This window comes from Megascapheus bottae, chromosome 11 (genome assembly GCF_031878675.1).
Source record: "Megascapheus bottae isolate mThoBot1 chromosome 11, mThoBot2.hap1, whole genome shotgun sequence".
Lineage (NCBI taxonomy): Eukaryota > Metazoa > Chordata > Mammalia > Rodentia > Geomyidae > Megascapheus > Megascapheus bottae.
This window is the reverse complement of record NC_143519.1, coordinates 48,523,388-48,544,694: the sequence shown is the minus strand read 5'-3', so window position 1 is coordinate 48,544,694 and position 21,307 is coordinate 48,523,388. Positions and strand designations below refer to the sequence as shown.

Sequence of the window (21,307 nt, the reverse complement as noted above, 5' to 3'; positions counted from 1 at the left end):
TTTCCCCATGATTTCATGAATTCCTTCTCCCCCATACCCTGGTCTGCTCTTGACTAACAAATACATTTGAGAAATCAGAAGCTTAGACAGTGATGTTTTATTCATACTTAGACTTACATAGTCCCGAAAAAGGAAACATTAACTAAACCAAACACCTAGAAGAGCCAGAGGCAGTGTACTGGGCTCATTAGAAGGCATTGGTCACACACAATAGCAAGCCCAATGAAGATTTCCATGTACACACACCGAGTGCCACACTTCTCTGAGGGTAACAAGAGACTGAGGCAGAAGAAACTAGGGGTTCTCCTCTACTACTGTTAGCAGCCAGGTCCTCCTGGAGTATTCCTGCAGAGGACAAGGTGATGACCATGACAGCAATGCTGACACCACCAGAGAAGACTCAGAGGGTCTACAAGTCCCTGGAGAGCCCCTCAGCCCTGTGTTCTCCCCAGTCTCCTTCTTAGGAGAGTCACAAAGCCATTTTGCAAACTGTATTTAGAGTATTCTGCCAAAGCAGAACACTACGTGTGGTCACTGCGTGTCCACTGTCCGCTGCACACTGCAGAGCCAGGTGGGCACTGCAGCGCGGTATGTGTATCTACCGGAGCCCTGGTGTCCACTGTAGCACTGAGTGGAAGTGAAAGATGTACACTATAGTGTGTCTGCACTGGATTTATAGGTGGACACTGACGAACTGGGTGCCTACCTCCCAGTATTGGATTGCACTGTTGTGACAGTTGTGCACTGGAGCCCTGGGTATCCACTGAAGCCTTGGGTGGCCACTGCAGTGCCAGTGCTAACCTGCACTGTCACCTGCCAACCCTGCAATTGGAGAGCTGCAAAATCCCAACACTATTGTATCACTTTGGAAATTAGTTAAATCTAAGTTACATCAAAGGTATATGTATATTGTTTTTTATTTTAAAAAACGTACATACACACTTGCACACACAGGTGCTTTTAGTGGTATGGCTTTAAAACCCTGTGCCTGGCTATAAAAAGTATTGTAAGCAAAGTTAATGAAGAACAAGTTGTTTCTTTTTTAAAAAAGAAGAAAGTATTATACTGTACCAAAATTAGTATGACATATTAAAATGAAATCTTATGCAAATATCTTTACAAAACTGAACAGAATTAAAAGCATTAAAATAGAGTACTTTTAATACAGTAATATTGAATGTGTTAAATTACTACATATTAAATATAGGGTTCACAAACCAAAGCTATTTTTAAACACTATGTTCAAATGTCACTGTTTAAGAACTCAGACAGGTTGCCAGATCCCTGCACCATCCTTGCTGGGACGGTGTCGTGGGCGCTGGCCAGAATAGAAACTCTCACAGAGAAACACGCTCAAATCCCAGGCATATGTGGAATTCACCTCCTGAGTCTTGAAGAGCTTGCTGACTTGAAGGAGACACATAGGCTTGCTTTGAAATACTGAGGATCTTTTTTCTGGCTGTGCCCTGTATACTTGTGGCCATAAAGATAGGGACTTGGACAGAAATGGCAAAGAGATTAATTTCTAAAGAAACAAGAAAAGTCAAGCTTTTCAGCCTCTTAGTTCCTTTTGATGGGCCACAAACAACAACAACAAAATAGATAAAAAATAGAACAACCATGATTATGGAGACAATGGGGAGTTTTATATTTAGGCTTTTATGATGTTTAATGAATCATCCTTAATACAGCATCCTTCTGACTGAATTTCCAGAAACAAAGTTTCATCACCAATAATATGGCATAAAAGTTCATTACCGTGGGCAATATCCAAATGGAAAGGTTATCATTCTTTGTAGGAAATGATAGCCAATCATATTTCTCCACTCATGCCCAACTGAAACTCCATGAAGAGAGGGAAGTGGGGAGGGACTTTGGGTACCATTTGTTTCCCCAAGACAGCAATAAAGCTGTTGTATCACAGCTCGACAAATGCACAGTAGTCATTGAGTTACAGTAACCGCATCCATCAAAAAGCAAGTGAATTTTTTTCCCAGAAAAAAATAAAGTAAAATCAATTTCCCTCAAGATTACTTTTATTGACCCATCAATACCATCTTCACTTTTTCCATCTCATGTCACTTAGTGTCCAGTGTCCGGTGGCCTACACAAGCAGTAGGAAGAGTACTGTGCACAGTGGGGCAGTTCACGTCTCCATGGCTGCTCTTCTCCGGGCTCTACACCAGGGCCACCAGGCCTTATAACTCTTCCTTAGATGCTTTCTGTGTCTCCTGCCTGGTTTTGTCCTCCACACTGGGTGCCAGCCACGTGAGATATACCTTCACCGGATCGATATTCCAGTGTTTGTGGAATGATATAGGAATCTGATGAGAAAGGTAATCTTTTGGATAATCTACTGGCCGAGCCTACACAAAGAACAGATTGAAAAATAATTGTTCGAGAGTAACAGTTGAATTTGTAAGCCTAACTGCTTCACTCAGTATCTGATACTAGTTCTAGGACTCTACAATCAAGAAGGAAAACCTTTTCTCTTTCTCTTCCTTCTAAGTCCAGGTGCCTTGCCTTTTCTGTATCTCTGATTACGTTCCCGTCTCAAATGGTTTGCTCTGGGTTTCTATGTTCTACGTCTTTTGAGGAAACCATGCTCTGAGCATAGCTGTAAACACAAAAGTGCTTGGTGAGACATTCAAGTAAGTGTGTGACTTCTGAAAAATAACAAGAAAAGTTATTCTCCATGTCTGACCCAAAGAACCGCTGCACATGGGTTACGGGGGCGGGAGGAGTTCTCTGAGTCCCAGCAGCCTAGCTACGGTGCTGCTGCAGTCATGCCACTGCTTCCAAGAAAGCACCGGATTCACTGGGGAGAAAGGGAATGCAATGCTAGTTACAGCTATGACAATGAAAGATTCGGAGTAACCAAAACCATCTGCAAGAAGACCTAAAATGCTGTGTAGTAGCAACACTTCAAATTCCTCCATTTCTTAGAAAATGAAGCAGAATTAGTCTAGGATGGTGATACTGAAGACAGAAGGTAGAGTTTGAAAGACAAATGAAACCCGGCTTACTTTTGTTTGCTTTGAGAGAAAAACATTCATCTTCTCTCAATGTTCTTTTTTCTTTTTATATTTTTTATTAGCATCCATCTTCTGGATAAGGGGATTTCATTTTGAATGTCCATCCATGCACACAATGTACCTTAATCAGACTTGGCCTTTCTGTTACCCCCAACCTCCTCACCCCCTGCCACCAGTACCCATACCCCATCAGATAGGACTTATTTCATATTCCTGTCATTTTTTACTATATGCTAATTATTCAAAAATATTTCACCACACTTTACATATGTATACATAGTACCTTTTTAAAATATTTATTTTTTTTCTTGTTATCCTAAAGGGGTTTCCATTCAACATGTCAGTTTATGAGCACAATGTTATCTTGATTAATGTCAGTCAGTTCATCATCTTCCCTCATCTAGCCCAGCTCCATCCATGATCTCAACCTACCTAGCTTCATTTTCACACAGATACACTGAATAATATGATTCCATTGGCCCACCCTTCCTTTCCACCCACCTACCTACCACCCCCTCCCCAATCTTGACAGCCCATGATCTAGATTCCTAGTATTCATTTTGTTAAACTGTAAGTTAGTTGATCAAAGCTGTTACATAATTGGAATCCTTCCTTTTAGTTAATATGTTTATGTACATTTAGCATATATAGTATCTTAACCAGATTTTCCCCTTTGTTTACTCTCTCTCTTCACTATTATCCCCTATTATTATCCAATAGCATTCAATAAGTTTCAATTTGCCATCTTCATTCACCAATCTACTGGATTTCAGTATCATTCTCCTTTAACAGTATAATGGTCTTCTGGATGTGTGTGTAGTCCATTTACGAGAAACTCCTGAGGTTATCAACAGAATATATTGACTATTAAAAGTAGTATTTTTATAGCAATACTTAAACACTGTTAAATGGTGTAGAGAAAAACATTGACAAATCTTATCTTGTTTAATCCTTGACACAACTGCCAAAATGACCAAAGATAGTTGGAATGAGGAAAGTGGAATTCACAGAAGTGCCATGACTTGAACAGGCACCTGGCTTCTGGCTGTGTTCCACCAGGCTACTGCAGGCTTCCTGTCTGCCAGCCCTCTATCTGGCTCAGCAGTCCCAATAGTGTCTCATCTCCCCAAGCCTCGTCGGGGGGGACAAAGACACTCAGGAGATTGTTCCAACACTAATATCTATGAAATCATTGCTCAAAATAATGTAAGTAGATAACTCTCACAAACATTATCTTATTGCCTTTTAAAAACTCTAAGGTCAGCTGGGAGCTTGTGGCTCACACCTGTTATCCTAACTACTTAGGATATCTGAGGACTTTGTTCGAAGCCAGCCTGGGCAGGAAAATTCGTGAGATTCTTATCTCCAATAAATGATTTGGAAAAAGCTGAAAGTGGCACGGTGTGAATCTCAGGGTCAGTGCTCAGGCCCTGGGTTCAAGCCCCAGGATGAAAACAAAAAATAAAAATTCTAAGGTCAGATGCCAGTGGCTCAATGTCTCTAATCGTAGGGACTCAGGAGGCTGAGATCTGAGGATCAGACAGAAAACTCATGTGATTATTTCCAATTAACCACCAAAATGCCAGAAGTGGAGGTGTGGCTCCACTTCCTTGCATCAGCCTAGAATAGCAAAAAGAGCAAAACAAGTGCATAAGGCCTGGCGTTAAACCCACACACCAGTTAAAAAAGTAAAGAAATAGGACCAGGAGCATGGCCTAGTGGTAGAGTGCTCCCCTAGCATGCAGGAAGCATTGAGTTTGATTCTTTGGTGCAACATACATAGAAAAAGCTGGAAATGGAGCTGTGGTTCAAGAGTAGGGTACTAGCCTTGAGAAAGCCCAAGGATAATGCTCAGGTCCTGAGTTCATGCCCCGGGATGGCAAAAGATAAAAATAAGCAAACAAACAAAACTTTTTGTCAGTCCTGGGGCATGAACTCAGGGCTGGAGCACTGTTCTTGGGCTTTCTCAAGGGTAGAACTCTACCACTTGAGCTACAGCACCACGTCTGGCTTTTTCTTGTAGATGTGGTACTGAGGTCTTGGTTCATGCTATGAAAGCACTCAACCACTAGGCCAAACTCTCGGCCCCAAACAAATTTTTTTCAATGTATGTGAACTAATGGACCTTCTATCTGGCAAATATAATGTAACCCTTCTATTAATTACAATAAAAAATATATGAAGAAAAAAATATTTCATGTGATAGAATTTCAAAAAAATAAAAATTCTATGTGTTCATGGAGGTTAAGATCTAAGAAGCGAATTTTAAAAGGAAAGGGTGAGACAGAACAAAAACATACACTGGTATAGAATCTAACTGAACTGACAAAGTTGTGCCTATTAGGGAATTCACTGGCGGTACACTGTGCATTCACAAAGCCCAGGGAGAATTTACTGGCAGAAAAGAAAACTAAGGAGAAACATCCTCAGATGAGTTCATTTTCAGATAATTCCACAATGGTCCCAGAAGAGTGAAGTAAAAGCAATGGAAACAAACCCTTGTTTGGTTTTTACCAGTGAAAAAGAACTGCTGGAGATATAAAGGCACTTAACACAAAAAGAAAATCCCTGGCTGGCAGGGGGCTGGGAAAGAGAAATAGGTTCTGTGATGGGTGGGGTGGATATGAGCAGGACGGGGTTGGGCTAATAAGGAGGTTAGAATGGATACAGGCAGATGGTTTGCGTTTATGAAAATAGAACTATAAGATCTATTGAAAACATTTTAGGAAGGGGAAAGAAGAGAGAGTGATAGAGTGTATTTTACAGAAATGGTTTTAGAGGAATGGAGAGTGGGGATGAATCTGTTAACTCAGATCTCAGAAGCAATTAACTGCATGTTGGCATTTGGTGAAGGCATATGCAGAGCTAGCTTGTTGATTGTTAAACATTACAAAGTGCTGGTCATTTTCAACACAAGAGGGCACGGAATAGAATAAGACAAAACTAGAAAAGAAAATCCATCTGCCAAGGTATATTTGCAACATTGTGAACTCTAAATAGCCTGTAGCAACTACATTTCTAACCAGCTGAAAGGGAATCCCCAATAGGCAGAACCAGGGGTGGGGAAGGACTGTACAAGGATGCATACATTGCACAAAATTAAAATCTTCAAACATTAGTCCAGACTGAATGGAGTAAGTGGAGATTAAAATTATATTACTTGTGGATGGGGAGGGGAGGAGAAAAATGGGAAGGAGTGAGGGAAAGAGTTAAAAAGAAATGTACTTACTACCTGGCTTATGTAACCATAACGCCTCTGTACATCACCTTGACAATAACAATTTAAAAATAAAAAAAATGCAAGCTACTTACTTAAAGCTATATTGAAATGGTTTGCATATGATACTGTTGGTAGCCTAAAAATTTTCAGGGAATTTCTAAAATTTTATAAGAGCAGTCAAATCCTATTTTTCTTGGTAGTCCAGTCTAATCACTATTTGCTTCATCTTTAGTGGTGGCTTTTTTAGAACTATCTACAGAATGGAATCCTAGAATATGACTATTTCACACATAGCTCTTTTCACTTAGCCTCACAGCCTGTATTGGTAGTTCATTCCTGTGGACTGCTGAGGAACGTGACATTGTACGAAGTATCAGTCAACACTGATACTTCTGATGACTAATTCCTTTTGGGTAGATCCCTAGGAGTGTAAAGGCTGCAAACAGATACGTTGTACTACTGCCACAGTGAACAGATCAACTGCTAAGTTCCAAGTCGGGCTGGCTCCTCTGCTTTGGCACCCTCACAGGCTGCAATCAAGGCATTAGCACAGACCTATGGTTTCATCTGGAAGCTCAGCCGGGGGAAAGATCTACTTCTAAACTCGCTTGATGACTTGTGGGTGTTGTTCAGGGCCTCAAAGGCACCTGGACCAAGGGCCTCACCTCCTTGCTAGCAGAGGATAATGACAACCCTTTATAACCTAATTATGGAAGGAACATCCCTCACCTTTGCCATGTTTTACTGCTCAGAAACAAATTTTAGGTTCTACCCATGTTTAAGTACACCAGTGGGAGTTCACAGAGACCCTGGCAGAAACGACATACCAGAGACATGCTTACTTTTATTTTTAAGGTACTGAGGGTTGAGCTCGGGGCACACTCTACTTGAGGCACATTCATGGTCCTTCTTTCATTTTAATTTTTATTGTGGTTTATTTTTCCAATAGGATCGAGTGTTTCTGCCTGGGCCTGGCTCAGTCCTCCTAAGTAGTTAGTATTATAAATATGACATCATAACCCGTGTATATTAACAATTTAAAAAACATCAAAAATGTTCCTACAGTGATTGTATTTTTTATTGGTCCTTTATATGCTTTATTCTTTTGAATAGTTTCACATTTTTGCTCCAGCTGGCCTAAGGCTATTATCCTCTTATTTATGCTTAGCTGGAATTGCATGTGCCAATATCACACTGCTTTCTTGGTTGAGATGCTTTCTTGGGGGCCATGCTAACTTTTTGCCTTGGCAGGCCTTGAACTGAGATCCTCCTGACACCTGAGTAACTAGGATTACAGGTGTGAGCCACTGTATCCAGACCTATTTGTGTATAATTCTAATGTGTTTAAAACCACAGATTTCTCTCTAGTTACTGTGTCGCTAAACCCAGAATTCTGATACATTTTGTTTCATTTTTACTGTACTCAAGATATTTTCTAGTTCCCTCATAATTTCCCGTTAGACCTTTCAAGTATTAGAAATGTGTTATCCAAACATTTGGAAGTCTGCCATTTTTTTCTGTTCTTCATTTCTAATTTAATTCAATTGTGATTAAAATAATGCTTTGATTAATTGCTGTTTTTTAAAGTTCAGGTGATACAGAACTTGCCTGGCAATCTCAAGGTCCTGAGTTCAACCATAAGTACCATTACAAAAAAAAAATCTGTGAAATTCATTTCAAGTATACTGAAAATTGTTTTATGAATTAGCATATGGACTGCCCTGGAAAATGTTCTGTGTACAGTTGAGAAAAATATGTATTCTGTTGTCAAGGAAAACATTCTATATATTTCAAGAAGGTCAACTAGTTATTGTTTATTTCAATTTCCACTTCTATCAACTTACTCTTCATGTACTTTGAAGATCCATTATTAGTTACATTTATATTCTTATAACAGTTATACCCTTCTTCCTGGGCTGTCCTTCTGTTAATGTGAATTACCCTCATTTCTCTTTACAAATTTCTTTAATGTCAGTACAACTGCTCAAGTTCTCTTACGGTTGTTTATATGACATATCTTTTCTATCCATGGAATTCAGCCCAGTGTATTTATGAGTCTAGAGTGTGACTCGTAAACAACCAATCAGATTTTGCTTACTATCCAGTCTGACAATTTCTGTGATCATTTAATGCAAAGGCTGACCTAGCTGGATTTCACAAGCCATTCTGCTGTGTTTTCTGTATATCTCACATTTTTTTGGTCCCTTTGTTCCTCTGTTACTGCCTTATTTTTATTAAGCAAAATCTCTTCAGGGAACATGTAAGTCCTTTTGTTGGAATTTCAGGGGCTATTGTTCACAAGTTATTTCCTAGGAGGCTGCTCAAGGGATAAGAACAGGCATCTTGAACTTTTTAACGTAGATTTAATGCCAATAAGACCAGCTGTGCTACACCACAGGTCAAACTCCTTCCCTTACATTTACATATGCATACACAGTATGCTAGCAGTCTTTCCTATTCAGCACAAAACCCTTTCAGTCTTCTTCACTCCTTATCTATTCTAGTTAAAAGAAGCCATCTCCCTCTTATCCTGAAAGACTTTTCCCCAGTTTTTCTTGTAGGGAAGGTCCGTTAGTCAAGTTTTCTTTATCTGAAATGTCTTGGTACTAGAGACATGGCTCAAGTGGGAGAGCCCCAGCCATGAGCTAGATGGCAGAGAGCAAGAGATCCTGAGTTCCCAATCTTTAGACTTTAATTTCCAGAGTCCCAAAGTGATCATTCTTGCCCAATCTGGTGCTTGCATTAAATGCAGACAATTTGTACACACTGCTATACTATTTGTGGTTTATAATCTTAGAAGAACGAGAACCACATGCTCCAGATACTTAGCTTCCAGTGAAAAGATATATTGGGGAATCTCCTCCCAAACCTCTGACTTTAGAATAATGCTTACTAGGCTATGTTGGCTCAGGCCTGTAATCCTAGCCCTTTAAGAGACTGAGATCTGGGGATCATGGTTCAAAGCTAGCCCAGACAGCCAAGTCCATGATACTCTTAACACCGAAAGTATAGAAATGGAGCTGTGGCTTAAGTGGTAGAACACTAGCCTTTAGCACAAAAGCTCGGGAAAACATCCAGACCCTGAGTTCAAGACCCAGGACCAGCTTGTGCGTGGGGGCACATGTGTACATACATACATATGCATGAGCGTGTACAACACACACACACACACACACACACACACACACACACACACACACACACAGAAATTATGACTGTTTCCTAACAATCTAACTCTAACTCATTAGGATTCCTAGATCTTTACCTCTTTACCTCATATTTCTTCCTTAATATGAACAAATACACTTTTGGATCCATGTTGAGACATTATAAATGAAAAGTACTGTCCAAATGATAACAGACTTTCTAAAAAATGTTTAAGAATTGGAAGACATGGCAGAGTCAGTTGGGGAGGACAGGTTTTAAACATATTTTGAATTTTGGAAAGGCTTTTAATTTATTAAGTGAATTAAAGAATATGGAGTTTTAAAGTACTAGAAGCAACACACAATTATTTAAAACATTTTTGAATTATCATCAGAGGGTTTTTGCTTAGGGATTAGTTTACTTTCCATCTTTCTTCTCTTCTTATCGTTTTATTTGCTAATGTGTTTTTCCTTATGAGGAGAGAGTTGCCATAAAAAAATCCAAGACATGTCACACTAATCTTAACAAATTACTTCCTTTAGACATAAACAGTTTGAATTACCTTTCCTTTTCCATGAGTAAGACATCATGAGATAGAGCATAAGAAGGGGCAACAGAAAATAACCTGCTTGTTTTAGGTTACTATAATAGGACACATTAGTTTAAAATGAAGATCTCTGAAGATCTTAAAAGACGGCAAAGTGCCTGCTGACACACCTCCCTCTCTCTCTTTCTCTCTCTCCTCCCCTCTTTCCTTCTCCCCCCTTTCTCCTCCCCCGCGCTTCCTCCCTCCCTTCCTTCTTTCTTTCCTTCCTTCTTCCCTCCATTTTTTGTGGCAATACTAGAGCAGGTCCTCAAGCTCTCATATGGCTTTTCTGCACAAGGTTTGAGCCATATTTCTCTTGTTAAATTATGGGTGGCGGGGCCGGGAGTTTGGCCTAGTGGTTAAAGAGCTTGCCTAGCATGCATGAAGACCCAGGTTCGATTCCTCGGTACCACATACATAGAAAAAAGCCAGCAGTGGTGCTGAGGCTCAAGTGGTAGAGCTCTAGCCTTGAGAAAGTCCAAGGACAGTGCTCAGGCCCTGAGCTCAAGCCCAGCACTGGCAAAAAAAAAAAAAAATCATGGGTGGCTAACTGTAGATGAGAGTCTCATGGACTTTCCTGCCAGGAATGGCTCCCATAACAGGACTGACAGATTTCAGCCTCCTGAGGAGCTAGGATTACAGATATGAGCCACAAGAATGTGGCACCACTTTCTTTTTCTTTATAGAAGGTCTATTTTTATCCTTCCTTACCTCTAGGTTTAAAGGACCAAAATTTGGACAGTATCTTTCTGGACAATACACATGCTTGTTTACTTTGTTCAGAATGCTTTCTATGGTGCTATTTCTGTCATGCTCAATTCTCTCTATTGCCATGCTAACAATAAGTTACTAAGTAAAGCATGAAACTATTTTTTTCAATATGAGGTGGGTAATTTAAATAGATATGCATTTATATTCAAATTTCAAAAATACTCTGAATTTCTACATTAGATGGAGGTAGATCTACAGATAATTTTAGTTTCTGTATCATATGCAATCATCCTTAGAAAAAAGCATCCATTAGACAGGATCCTCTCTCCTTCTTTTCCTCCCCCTCTCACTTCCTCTCTCTCCCTCCTTCTTTCCCTCCCTCTCAGCAGTACTTGGGTTTGAACTCAAGGCCTTGTGCTTGGTAGGCTTGCTTGCTTGCCATTCTAACACTTCAACCATATCTCCAGAAGATTTTTGCTTCTTACTTTGAAGATAGAGATTCATGGACTTTTCTGCCTGAGCTGGCTTTGAACTTGATCTTCCAGATCCTAGCCTCTGGAGTAGCTAGGAGGACAGGAGCTACCAATGCCTGGTTGACAGATTCTTAAGACACTACCAGAAATATTTCAGAAGAATTCTTTCCCCCTACTCCAAAATGCATATAGTGAAGCTATGGGCAGTAACCAAATCTGAAAAACATCATATTTCTTCTGTCTCCTGTAAAATATACTGAGATATATTGAAATGTAAATAGATTTTTGCCAATGAGTTTAGGGAGAAAGCCCAAAGAACATAAACAAAAACAAAATAAAAGAACAACAACAAAAATCCATAGCCAGATGGATAGTCTAAAAACTGAGGACAGTATAGAGTTCCACATACTTGTCAGGATGTTAGAACAGCCATATAGTTATAGGTAACATACAATAATTTTTAGATGTCATTAACTTTTTTCTTCATTTTATTTGGTTTGCCAGGGGGTTGTACTCAGGGCTTGGTGCTGCCCCTGAGCTCTTTTGCTCAAGGCTAGCACTCTACCACTTTAAGCCACAGCACCATTTCCAGTTTTCTACTGGCTAATTGGAGATAAGAGTCTCACAGATTTTCCTGCCTGGGCTGGCTTTGAACTGCGATCCTCAGATCTCAGCTTTCTGAGTAGCTAGAACTACAGGTGTGAGCTACCAGCACTCAGCAAATGACATCCATTTTTAATTGAAAAGAACATATTTCCTGGTCCTACCAGCAAGGATGCTGGCCTGACACCCCTGTTTTCTAAACCTTCGTGGTAGACACAGAGGCTCCAAGGACTGTCAGGAACGTTCCCCTGAGGCCTGCCACCATAGTTCTTAGGATCATCTCCACAGTGTGAGAAGGAAGCAGACCCCTGAGTGAGAGAGAATCCCAGGGCCCTCAGGCAGGACAGGAGGCACTGGCTCACCTGGTGGAAGAGTGGGCTGTGAGTCACGGGGATGCCCAGCCCACTGAAGCACATGCCCAGGACCATGTCGTCGGGAGCGTCATTGCTGTAGCACCGACACTTGCTGGCGAGCAGTCTCCCAATGGCTGCTCTGCTGAAGACCATGCTAGGGAGCCAGAACAGAGAGACAGAGGGCTCATGAGCACAGACCCATTGGGCTCGCCGACATGACAGATCAGTGGCTCCAAGGTCACCACGCTGGGAAAAGTGGAAACCCCTGGAAGAGGAAATGCGGCTCAAGAAGTAGTTACTGTATCTGACTCTGTTACCTGGTAGACTGTATATACGTTTATTTGAAATAGGAAAGGGAAGGGGGGGAAACAAGATGATTGGGAGGGGGTGGGGAGAAGGAAATAGGGCCAAAAACATGAGAAGGGGTATCAATGTGTGAGAAGTACTGCACCTACTACCTGACGAATGTAACTGTAACCCCTCTATACATTACCCTGATAATAAAAAAATAAAAATGAAGAAATTAAGAACTAAAAAAAGTAGCGCACCGGCCTTGAGTGGGGAAGGAGGAAGCTAAGAAAGAGTAGAAATCTTTTCACTATCATACATATGTAACTATAGCCCTCTATACATCACCTGGAAATACAATTAAATCAAAAAATAAAAAAGGAAGAAAGAGTAGACACCCTGAGTTTAAACCTCAGCACTGGCACAGGTGGCGGGGGGGGACAAAAACAAAGGAAGACGCTAGGATTTTTGGTGTGAGCCATCAACACTGGGCTTTTGACTGTCTTTTTTGGGGGGGGGGGTCAGTAGTGGGGTTTGAACTCTAGGCCTGGGCACAGTCCCTAAGCTCTTCAGCTACTAAGGCTACCACCCTACCCCTTGAGCCACAGCAACATTTTCAGTTTTCTAGTGCTAAACTGGAGATAAGAGTCTCACAGACTTTAGTGCCCGTGCTAGATTTGAACCACAGTCCTCAGGCCTCAGCCTCCTGAATTGACAGGATTGCAGGCATCAGCCACTGTGCCCGGCATGGCTTTTTTTTTTTGGTGGACATATGACTTAGGGTATGGGCAATCTCCTTGAGGCAGTTTGTTTAAGCAAGCACTCTATCACTTTGAGCCACAGTTGCGTTTGAGGTTTTTAGATGGTTAATTGGAAATAAGAAATTCACAGATTTTCCTTCTCCAGGTTGGCTTTAAACAGTGATTCTCAGATCTCATTTTCCTGGATTATATGCATGAGCTACCAGTGCTGGATTGTCTTTTTCTTATTATTACAGGTTAGGATTTTTATTAAAACAGCCACAAAGCCAGATGCTAGATGCTCATACTTATAATCAAAGATACTCAGGAGGTTGCTATTGAGATCTGAGGATCATGGTTCAAAGCCAGGCTGGGCAGGAAATTATGAGATTCTTTTTTCTTTTTTTACTATTTTATTTTATTGTCAGGGTGCTGTATAGAGGGGTTACAGTTACATTCATAAAGTAGTGAGTACATTACTTCTTGAACATTGTTACCCTTTCCCATGTTTTTCTCTTACTTTCTCTCCCCCCACCCCCTCCCAAATTGTAAAGTTCATTTCCAACATATTGTCTTGTAAATACTGCTGTTAATTATGAGATTCTTATTCTCAGTTAAAAATCAAACAGCTAGCAGTGACATCAATAGATATTTAGTTAGTCGTTACTTTGGAGAAAATGATTGTGCACTATAAAACCATACATATCTCCTACAAACTATTACCATGCAATATTCTTGCTCTAGTAAGACACTGGGAACACTGATTCCTGCGAACATACCGATCAAATAGATGAGCTAAGAAATGCTATGTCATTCATATATGTCACGATGGACCAACAGTCTAAATTTATTTGAAGAAAACATCCACTGTCTTAGTGACTATAATCTATAGAAGCTAAGTGACCCTGAGAGATAAGAGAGAAGAGAGAGACAGAAGGGAGAAGAAGATAGACATAGAGAGGACAGATATTTTTATTATGACCTGGTACATTAGTAATTTCTAGTAGAACTCCAGCCCATTCTAGTCTTTCCATGCTCTCCTCAGGGCTGCAGATAAAAGAGAAAATCTTTAAGACTGTTTCCTTTGTCAGCTGAGTCCCAGTTGCATTTGACAACGAAGGGCCTGGAACTGGAAGAGACTGTCAGCTGCAGTTCCTGGTGGTCTCTGCTGCAGAGATCACTGAGGGCAGTCACACCCTCAGGCAAAGCATGGCAGGTGCCAGTTCCCAGCCTTCTGCCTTGTGATGACAGACAGCCACAGCAATGAAGCACTAATAGGACTCCCCAAATGGGGTTTTTTGCCCTTCTAGTTCTAGGGCAATAGCTTTTCCATAGTCACTGATTTCCAAGAAGAAGCACTTGTTCTGCTTTAGTTCTCTTGCCCTTATACTTGGAGACCAAGTTCTCACATTAAATTATCTTCTTTTTAAAATAGAGGTTGGTTTCTGGTTTCCATTCTAGTCCCTTGATACATCTTTTCAAATCATACATAGCCCCAAAGCTGACATCGACGGCTGAAGGGACTAATATAGCTCACAAGTTTATTCTCAAGCACCAGAGATCTTCTCTAAGGAAAAAAAAATCGATCTAATACTATGAATATATCCCCAAAGCCTTGTATGGTTTGGTGCAAAAAAAAAAAAAAGAAAAAGAAAAAGAAAAAAAGTTCTTTATATCAAATATGTGAGAGCGCAGAGCTGCTGACACAGATTTTACTGAGGGAGGAAACTCTAGGGATGACTCCAGAAGAAAAAGTAATAAAGATGAACATTATCAATGCAAGAATACAATCCCCCAATTCAACATGGCGATGGCTTGCTTGGTTCCATACTTGGAAATTCAAGATTGTACAGGAATCACTCTGCCCTTGATAAGACATAAGGTAAAGAGAAAAAGAACTCTTCACAAGAGCTTTATCTTGTGTGATTGTTGTTCTTAATGTACTATATGTTATTTCTCTTCTATTTTTTTGCCCTTTGGTTAATCTCATATGGTCACTGTATCTGACTTCGTTAACTGATATATTATATATACATTTATTTCTTTATTTGAAATAAGAAAGGAAAGGGGGGAAAACAAGATGATCAGGAGAGGGCAGGGGGAAGGGAAATGGGGCCAAAAACATGAGAAGGGGTATCAATGTGTGAGAAGTACTGCACCTACTATCTGGTGAATGTAACTGTAACCCCTCTATACACTACCCCAACAATAAAATAAAATAAAGGTAACATAAGGAAGGGGCTGGGAATGTGGCTTAGTTGTAGAATCCTTGCTAGCATGCATGAAGCCCTGGATTCCACAGTACCATATACACAGAAAAAGCCAGAAATGGCATTAGGCTCTAGTGGTAGAATTTTCAAGGACAGTGCCCAGGCCGTGAGTTCAAGCTCCAAGACTGTTCAAACAAAAAATAACATAAGGAAATGTAATTGTGAAAAAAAGGGAAAAAGTTCCTGTCAATTGTGGAAAGAAAATTGCAAGTTTCTCCATAGAACTGAGTGCTTCATCTCTAGCCAAGTGCTTTTACTTTTAAGAATTTAATACCACAGACGCCACATTCATAATGTAAAACTGAAATGTCCAGGATGCTTGGTTAGTCACATATTCATAGTACCTTGAAAAACAAACAGTCCCCCATTTTAGAAAATGATGTACAATGAGAAAACACACAGGTGTTGCCTGCACATAATTCATAATTGAAATGGAAAATAGGAAAGTAAATAGGCAATTAAATGATAATGATTTCCATAACCTGCTATGAAAGTACACATTAGGAAAATACTCAATCTATTCTGGGGGAAGAAACGGTGGCTGTGGGCTTCCAGGAATAAATAAACCATAGTTACATGGACTCCCCCCAAAAGAAGGAGGAGAAATGAGACAGACAGAAGGCTGGGATGGGGGAATCAGTGGTCTGAAGACACTAACAAATGACATTGTCAATAAGAAGAAAGGGGAAAGTGCTACCAAGAAACTGCAACAAGTTCCACGTAAATTTTTGTGCATGTGTATGTGTGTGTGTACATGTGTGTATGCGGGCATAAACGTACAAATGCATGTGTGTGTTGGTACTAAGACCTGAACTCAGGGCCACAGCTCATTTTTGTTTCCAGTCTTGGGGTTTGAACTCAGGCTTTTTTCTCAAGGCTAGAGCTCTACCACTTGAACCATAGCACCACTTCTGGCTTTTCTACGTATGTGGTACCAAGGAATCCAACCCAGGTCTTCATGCATGCTAGGTAAGCATTCTACCACTAGGCTAAATAAACTCCTGGCCAAAATTCCGTGCCAACATTTCTTTCTTGTGCCAGTCCTGGGCCTTGTACTAGGGCCTGAGCACCATCCTTGGATTTTCTCAAGGCTAGAACTCTACTACTTGAACCACAGCACCACTTCTGGCTTTTTCTATGTATGTGGTACCGAGGAATCGAACCCAAGTCTTCATGCATGCTAACCAAGCACTTGACCACTAGGCCAAACTCCCGGCCCCCCACAGCTCTTCTTCTGGCTTTTTGATGACTGATTTGAGATAAAAAGTCTCATGAACTTTCCTGCCCAGACTGACTTCAAACCTCATTCCTCACATCTGAGCTTCTTGAAGAGCTAAGATTACAGGCTTGGGCCACTGAAGCTGTGCTCCACATGACTTCTTTAGAATAAAGATATAGACAGATGAGGCTGGAAGGGCAAACATCAGCTGGGAAGGTAATCAGGGGCCTCGTGAGCCTTGATCAGGTGTGTGCACTTTTGTCTTAAAGGTAAGGGGGAAACTGTAGGTCTAGTTGAGATTTCAAAGAACACTGCATATTTTCAACACCATGGTAATGAAATGGCATGATGTACTGTATGAAGATAAATTTACACAGAGAGCTTCTGAGAGAGTTAGATATTTCTAGACAAGAATCTCTACTAGGTGGGCAGCCAGCCATGCAGCTCTCAGGGACATACTACCATACTACAGCCTAGGCAGTGGATGGAAAAGAAGACAAGTCAGATCTAGCCTTTTATTCACTAGGTAGACTGTGATGTAACTGAATTACAAGGGATGATACCTGAGGCCAAGTACATGACCAAGTGACTCCTATGAAACCTGAAGGATAACCTATTTATAATTTATTTTTATTTTTATTTTTTTTTTGCAAATACTGGGGCTTGAACTCAGAGCCTGGGTACTATACCTTAGCTTTTCTTTGTTAATGCTAGCACTCTACTACTTGAGCCACAGTTTCATTTCTGGCTTGTGGGTAGTTAACTGAAGCTACAAGTCTCATGGACTTTCCTTCCTGGGTGGCTTTCCATTGAGATGCCAGGATCTCACCTTCCTGAGCCATGGACAGCAGATTGTCACCTCTTGTAAGAAAGAGCTGACACTAGAGAACATGAAGGTAATGGAAAACCACAGATGGCCTCGTAGGGGGGCGTATGGATAAGGAAAAGGCTCCCTGATCACCTATGTAGAAAAAGGCTCCCTGATCACCCATGGCTAACAGACAGTAGTGATGAGATTGGAGAGGCAGGGACAACCAGGAAGCTGAACAGGTAACCCATGAGAGATTATAGCGGCCTAGACATGATTCATGATAGTGGAGAGAAGATCCGATTGGAGGAGATGGTCAGGAGATAGAACACAGCAACTTAGCTGATGCCAAGAAGAGAAACACTTGATGACACAGAGAGAAGGGGGGGAACTGACTCACAGACTCCTTGGACAGAAAGTCATATGCCAAACGCTTTGCTGGGAGGAAGATGCAGGAAGACTAAAGTCAGAAATCACTGGCTTGGTTTGAGAGATGATATGTCTGTGAACCATATGGCAGGTGAATCAGGAGATCAGGAAAGATCTCCAGGCTATGGGCATTTTGCATGGAGCCATAGGGAAACAAAGGAAATCACCAGACAGAGGTAGGGTATGGTTCAAGTGGGAAGGAAGAGCTTATCTAGCAAGGACAAGCGCAGGCATTTAAGCCATAGGAAGAAGTAGCAGGTGTGAGCAGGAAGACAGACATAAGACACACAGGGTAGGACAGTGTTCTGGAAGCCAAGAAAAAGAACGACTTCAAGTTAACAGTAAGTTTCAGCAAAGGAGCCGATGGCCAGGAAGAATCCCAGGCATGGAGTTGAGAAAAAGGAGACGGTAAGTAAGAACACCTAAGATGCTATGCTCTAGAGATGTGTGGCATGGAGAGGGGCTGTGGCTTCTAAGGGGACACTCTGTCTGGCACATATGAGGCTGGCACACATGGAGCCTGGAAAGGCAATCCTAGCCAGGAAAAAGAAAGCAACATTTCGGGTCTCATGTTTCTGTCTCACAATCAGCAAAATGCCACAAGCAAGCAAGATGCTAAAAATAGTTTTCTTGCAGAAATCACACTAAAGTACATGAATAACTTTGCTGAAAGTGTATGGGGCCAAGTATTTGAACCAGGATCCTCAGTTCTCAGATGCCTGTAATCCTATTTACAGAAGTCTGAGACCTGAGGATACTGATTCAAATTCCTTCTAGATAAGAAAGTTTGTGAGACTCATTTCTTTATCAACTGCCAGAAAGACAGAATTGGAAGTGGCTCAAGTGGTAGAGCACCAGTCTTGGGCCAAAAAGCCAAGGAACACTACCAGCATAAGTATATATTCATACACACACACGCACACACACACACACACACATATACACATGTGCACCGTAGTGCTTTAATTATACAAGGCTATCCACAGACAATGAGGGCCCATCTAACAAAAGAAAGTCTTGACTCACTGGATGTCAAACTCAATACCTCACCCAAAAAAAAGCTAGTTCTGTAGAAGGACACAAATAGCTTGAATCCTTTCTGAAATGAAGAGGTCAACACTCTAGGCCTTCAGAGAATCCTCCCTCTGCCTTCCTTTCCTGCTGCTAATGACCTCAGATACACAGCTATGCTGACTCAGCTTGATTATTACTATAGGCTGCCTGCAGAACCATTTTAAGTTCTCTCCTAAATCATCTGAACCAAACAGAAAGACCTGTAATGTGACCCCTCAGGTCTTGTGAGAAGGAACTTTTGGAACAAGTTTGTGTGAGTTTAGTCCTCCAAAAGTTGGCTGCCAGCAATGGTGTTGCAAAGAGATTGTGTGACTTTTAAGAAGGTGAGTAGGTCATTGGAATTATCACCTGCAAACGGATCAATGTAGTTCTTAAGGGATTATGGTTAGTACCCATGAATAAAAATAAAATGAAATGAAATTTTAAAAACTTAAGTGCCTGGCACTTGAATTTCTTATGTTTCCTGTCTCAATGTGTGATTTCTCTCTTGCACACCGTCCTTCCATGATGCCATCTGCCAGTTTGTGACATAGCCAGAAGGCTGCAACCAGGGATGAGCAGATGCCAGTGCCATGCTTTTGAACTATGAGCTAAATAAACCTCTCTGATAGGTACTTTGTTATGGCAATGGGAAAAAGTTGCCCACGATAGAACCCTTCTAATCTAGGTGATTATAAAGTAGGACCAAATGGATGTAGCCTTCAGAAGTCAATAATCACTGGATATAGTTCTGTCTGATATGTAGCACACATGGAAAAAAAATCTGTTAAACGAATCCAAATGAGTATAGTAGATGATAACAAGTTATCACCTAATATAATTGTTTTCAAGTCTATTTCCTAACAAATAGTGTGATGTCATTCTTTCTAATGGAAATATAGAATTCAGTTGTGTACATATATACCACATTTTCTTGATCCATTCATCTGAGGGGCATCTGGGTTGATTCCATATCTTAACTGTGGTAAATAATGCTGTAATGAACACAGTTGTGTTGGTAGCTTTAGTGTGGTCTTGTTTGTGGCCATTTGGGTAAATGTCCAAAAGTGTAATTGCTGGGTCACAGGGGAGCTCTATGTTTACTCTTTTGAGGAACCTCTATACTGCTTTCCTGAGGGGTTTAACAAGTTTACTTTCCCACCAGCAGTATAGTAACATAACATCCCCACCAGCATCTGTTTATTATTAGTTTTCTTGATAATGGCCATTCTAACTGGGAAGAAGTGGAATTTCAATGTTTTGATTGCATTTCTATTATGACCAGAGATGTTGAACATTTCTTCATGTATCTATTGGACATTCTTATTTCTTTTTCATAGAAGTTTCTCTTTAAGTTTTTAGCACATTTATTAAGGGGGTTGTTGTTAGTTTGAGGATTTTTTCAGGGGGGGGCTTTAATTTTTGAGCTCCAAATATATTTTACATATGAGGCCCTTGCCTGATGTGGGCTATTTATCTTGCTATGTCCTTTGCCATGCAGAAACTCTGCAATTTAATGCAGAGTTTCATTTATTGTATTTCTAGATCTTAGGAAATTTCAACCTGTACCAGGAGCACTTAGTATTTCCCCTAATATTTCCTGTAATATTTTCAGTGTATCTGGTCTTACATTGAGGTCTTTGATCCATTTAGAATCCAAACTGAAAGAAACATAGGTTGCCTGGTTTCCCTCATTTGTAAAAATCAGAGTATGTCTAGGATATTCTATTCTTCTTTTCTTTTTTTAAATTTTTTATTGTGGTTAATAGAAGGGATACATTATATTCACCAGTCAGAAGGTGCATTACTTCACAAACATTGATACCCTTTCTTATGACATGGTCCCCATTTCCCTCCCACCCTCCCCCCGCTTATCTTGATTTCCCCCCTTCCCTATCCAATTTCAAATAACCAATTCAGCACATATAAAATATATCAGATAACAAGGTGAAATATTGTAACAATATGAGATAACCAAGGGATGGCAAAAGAGATGAGAGATAACATAGTACATTAAGAACAACAGTCACTCATTCCTTTTTTTCTTTTTTTTCCAATCCTGGGACTTGAACTCAGGACCTGGGCACTGTCCTTGGACACTTTCTGCTCAAGGCTAGTGCTCTGCCACTTGAGCAATAGCACCACTTTCGGCTATTTCTGTAGGTGTGGTACTGAGGAATCGAACCCAGGGCTTCATGCATACTAGACAAGTACTCTACCACTAGACCACACTCCCAGCCCCTATCTAGGATATTCTTAGCAGATGATCACAATGGCTCAATAGCAATATGGATATGACCATATAAAATGATGCTTATCAAGATGAACTCCAGGAAATAGAAACAAAAGGTTTTCTTATTGTACTGTTTGTA

At 40.7% G+C, this 21,307-nt stretch overlaps 1 protein-coding gene across 1 annotated transcript in view; it reads right to left on the bottom strand.

Annotated features, from left to right (window-relative positions):
• Positions 1–1,327: 1,327 nt before the first annotated feature.
• The window catches only part of B3glct (beta 3-glucosyltransferase), a 115,372-nt gene continuing 95,392 nt past the window's right edge, over positions 1,328–21,307 (bottom strand). The window contains exons 14-15 of the mRNA XM_090341799.1: positions 12,138–12,282; positions 1,328–2,366 (exon numbers count right to left, since the gene is read on the bottom strand). Of these exons, the coding sequence (XP_090197925.1) occupies positions 2,199–2,366; positions 12,138–12,282 (313 nt within the window). The 3' untranslated portion in view covers positions 1,328–2,198. The remainder of the gene's footprint in view (positions 2,367–12,137; positions 12,283–21,307) is intronic.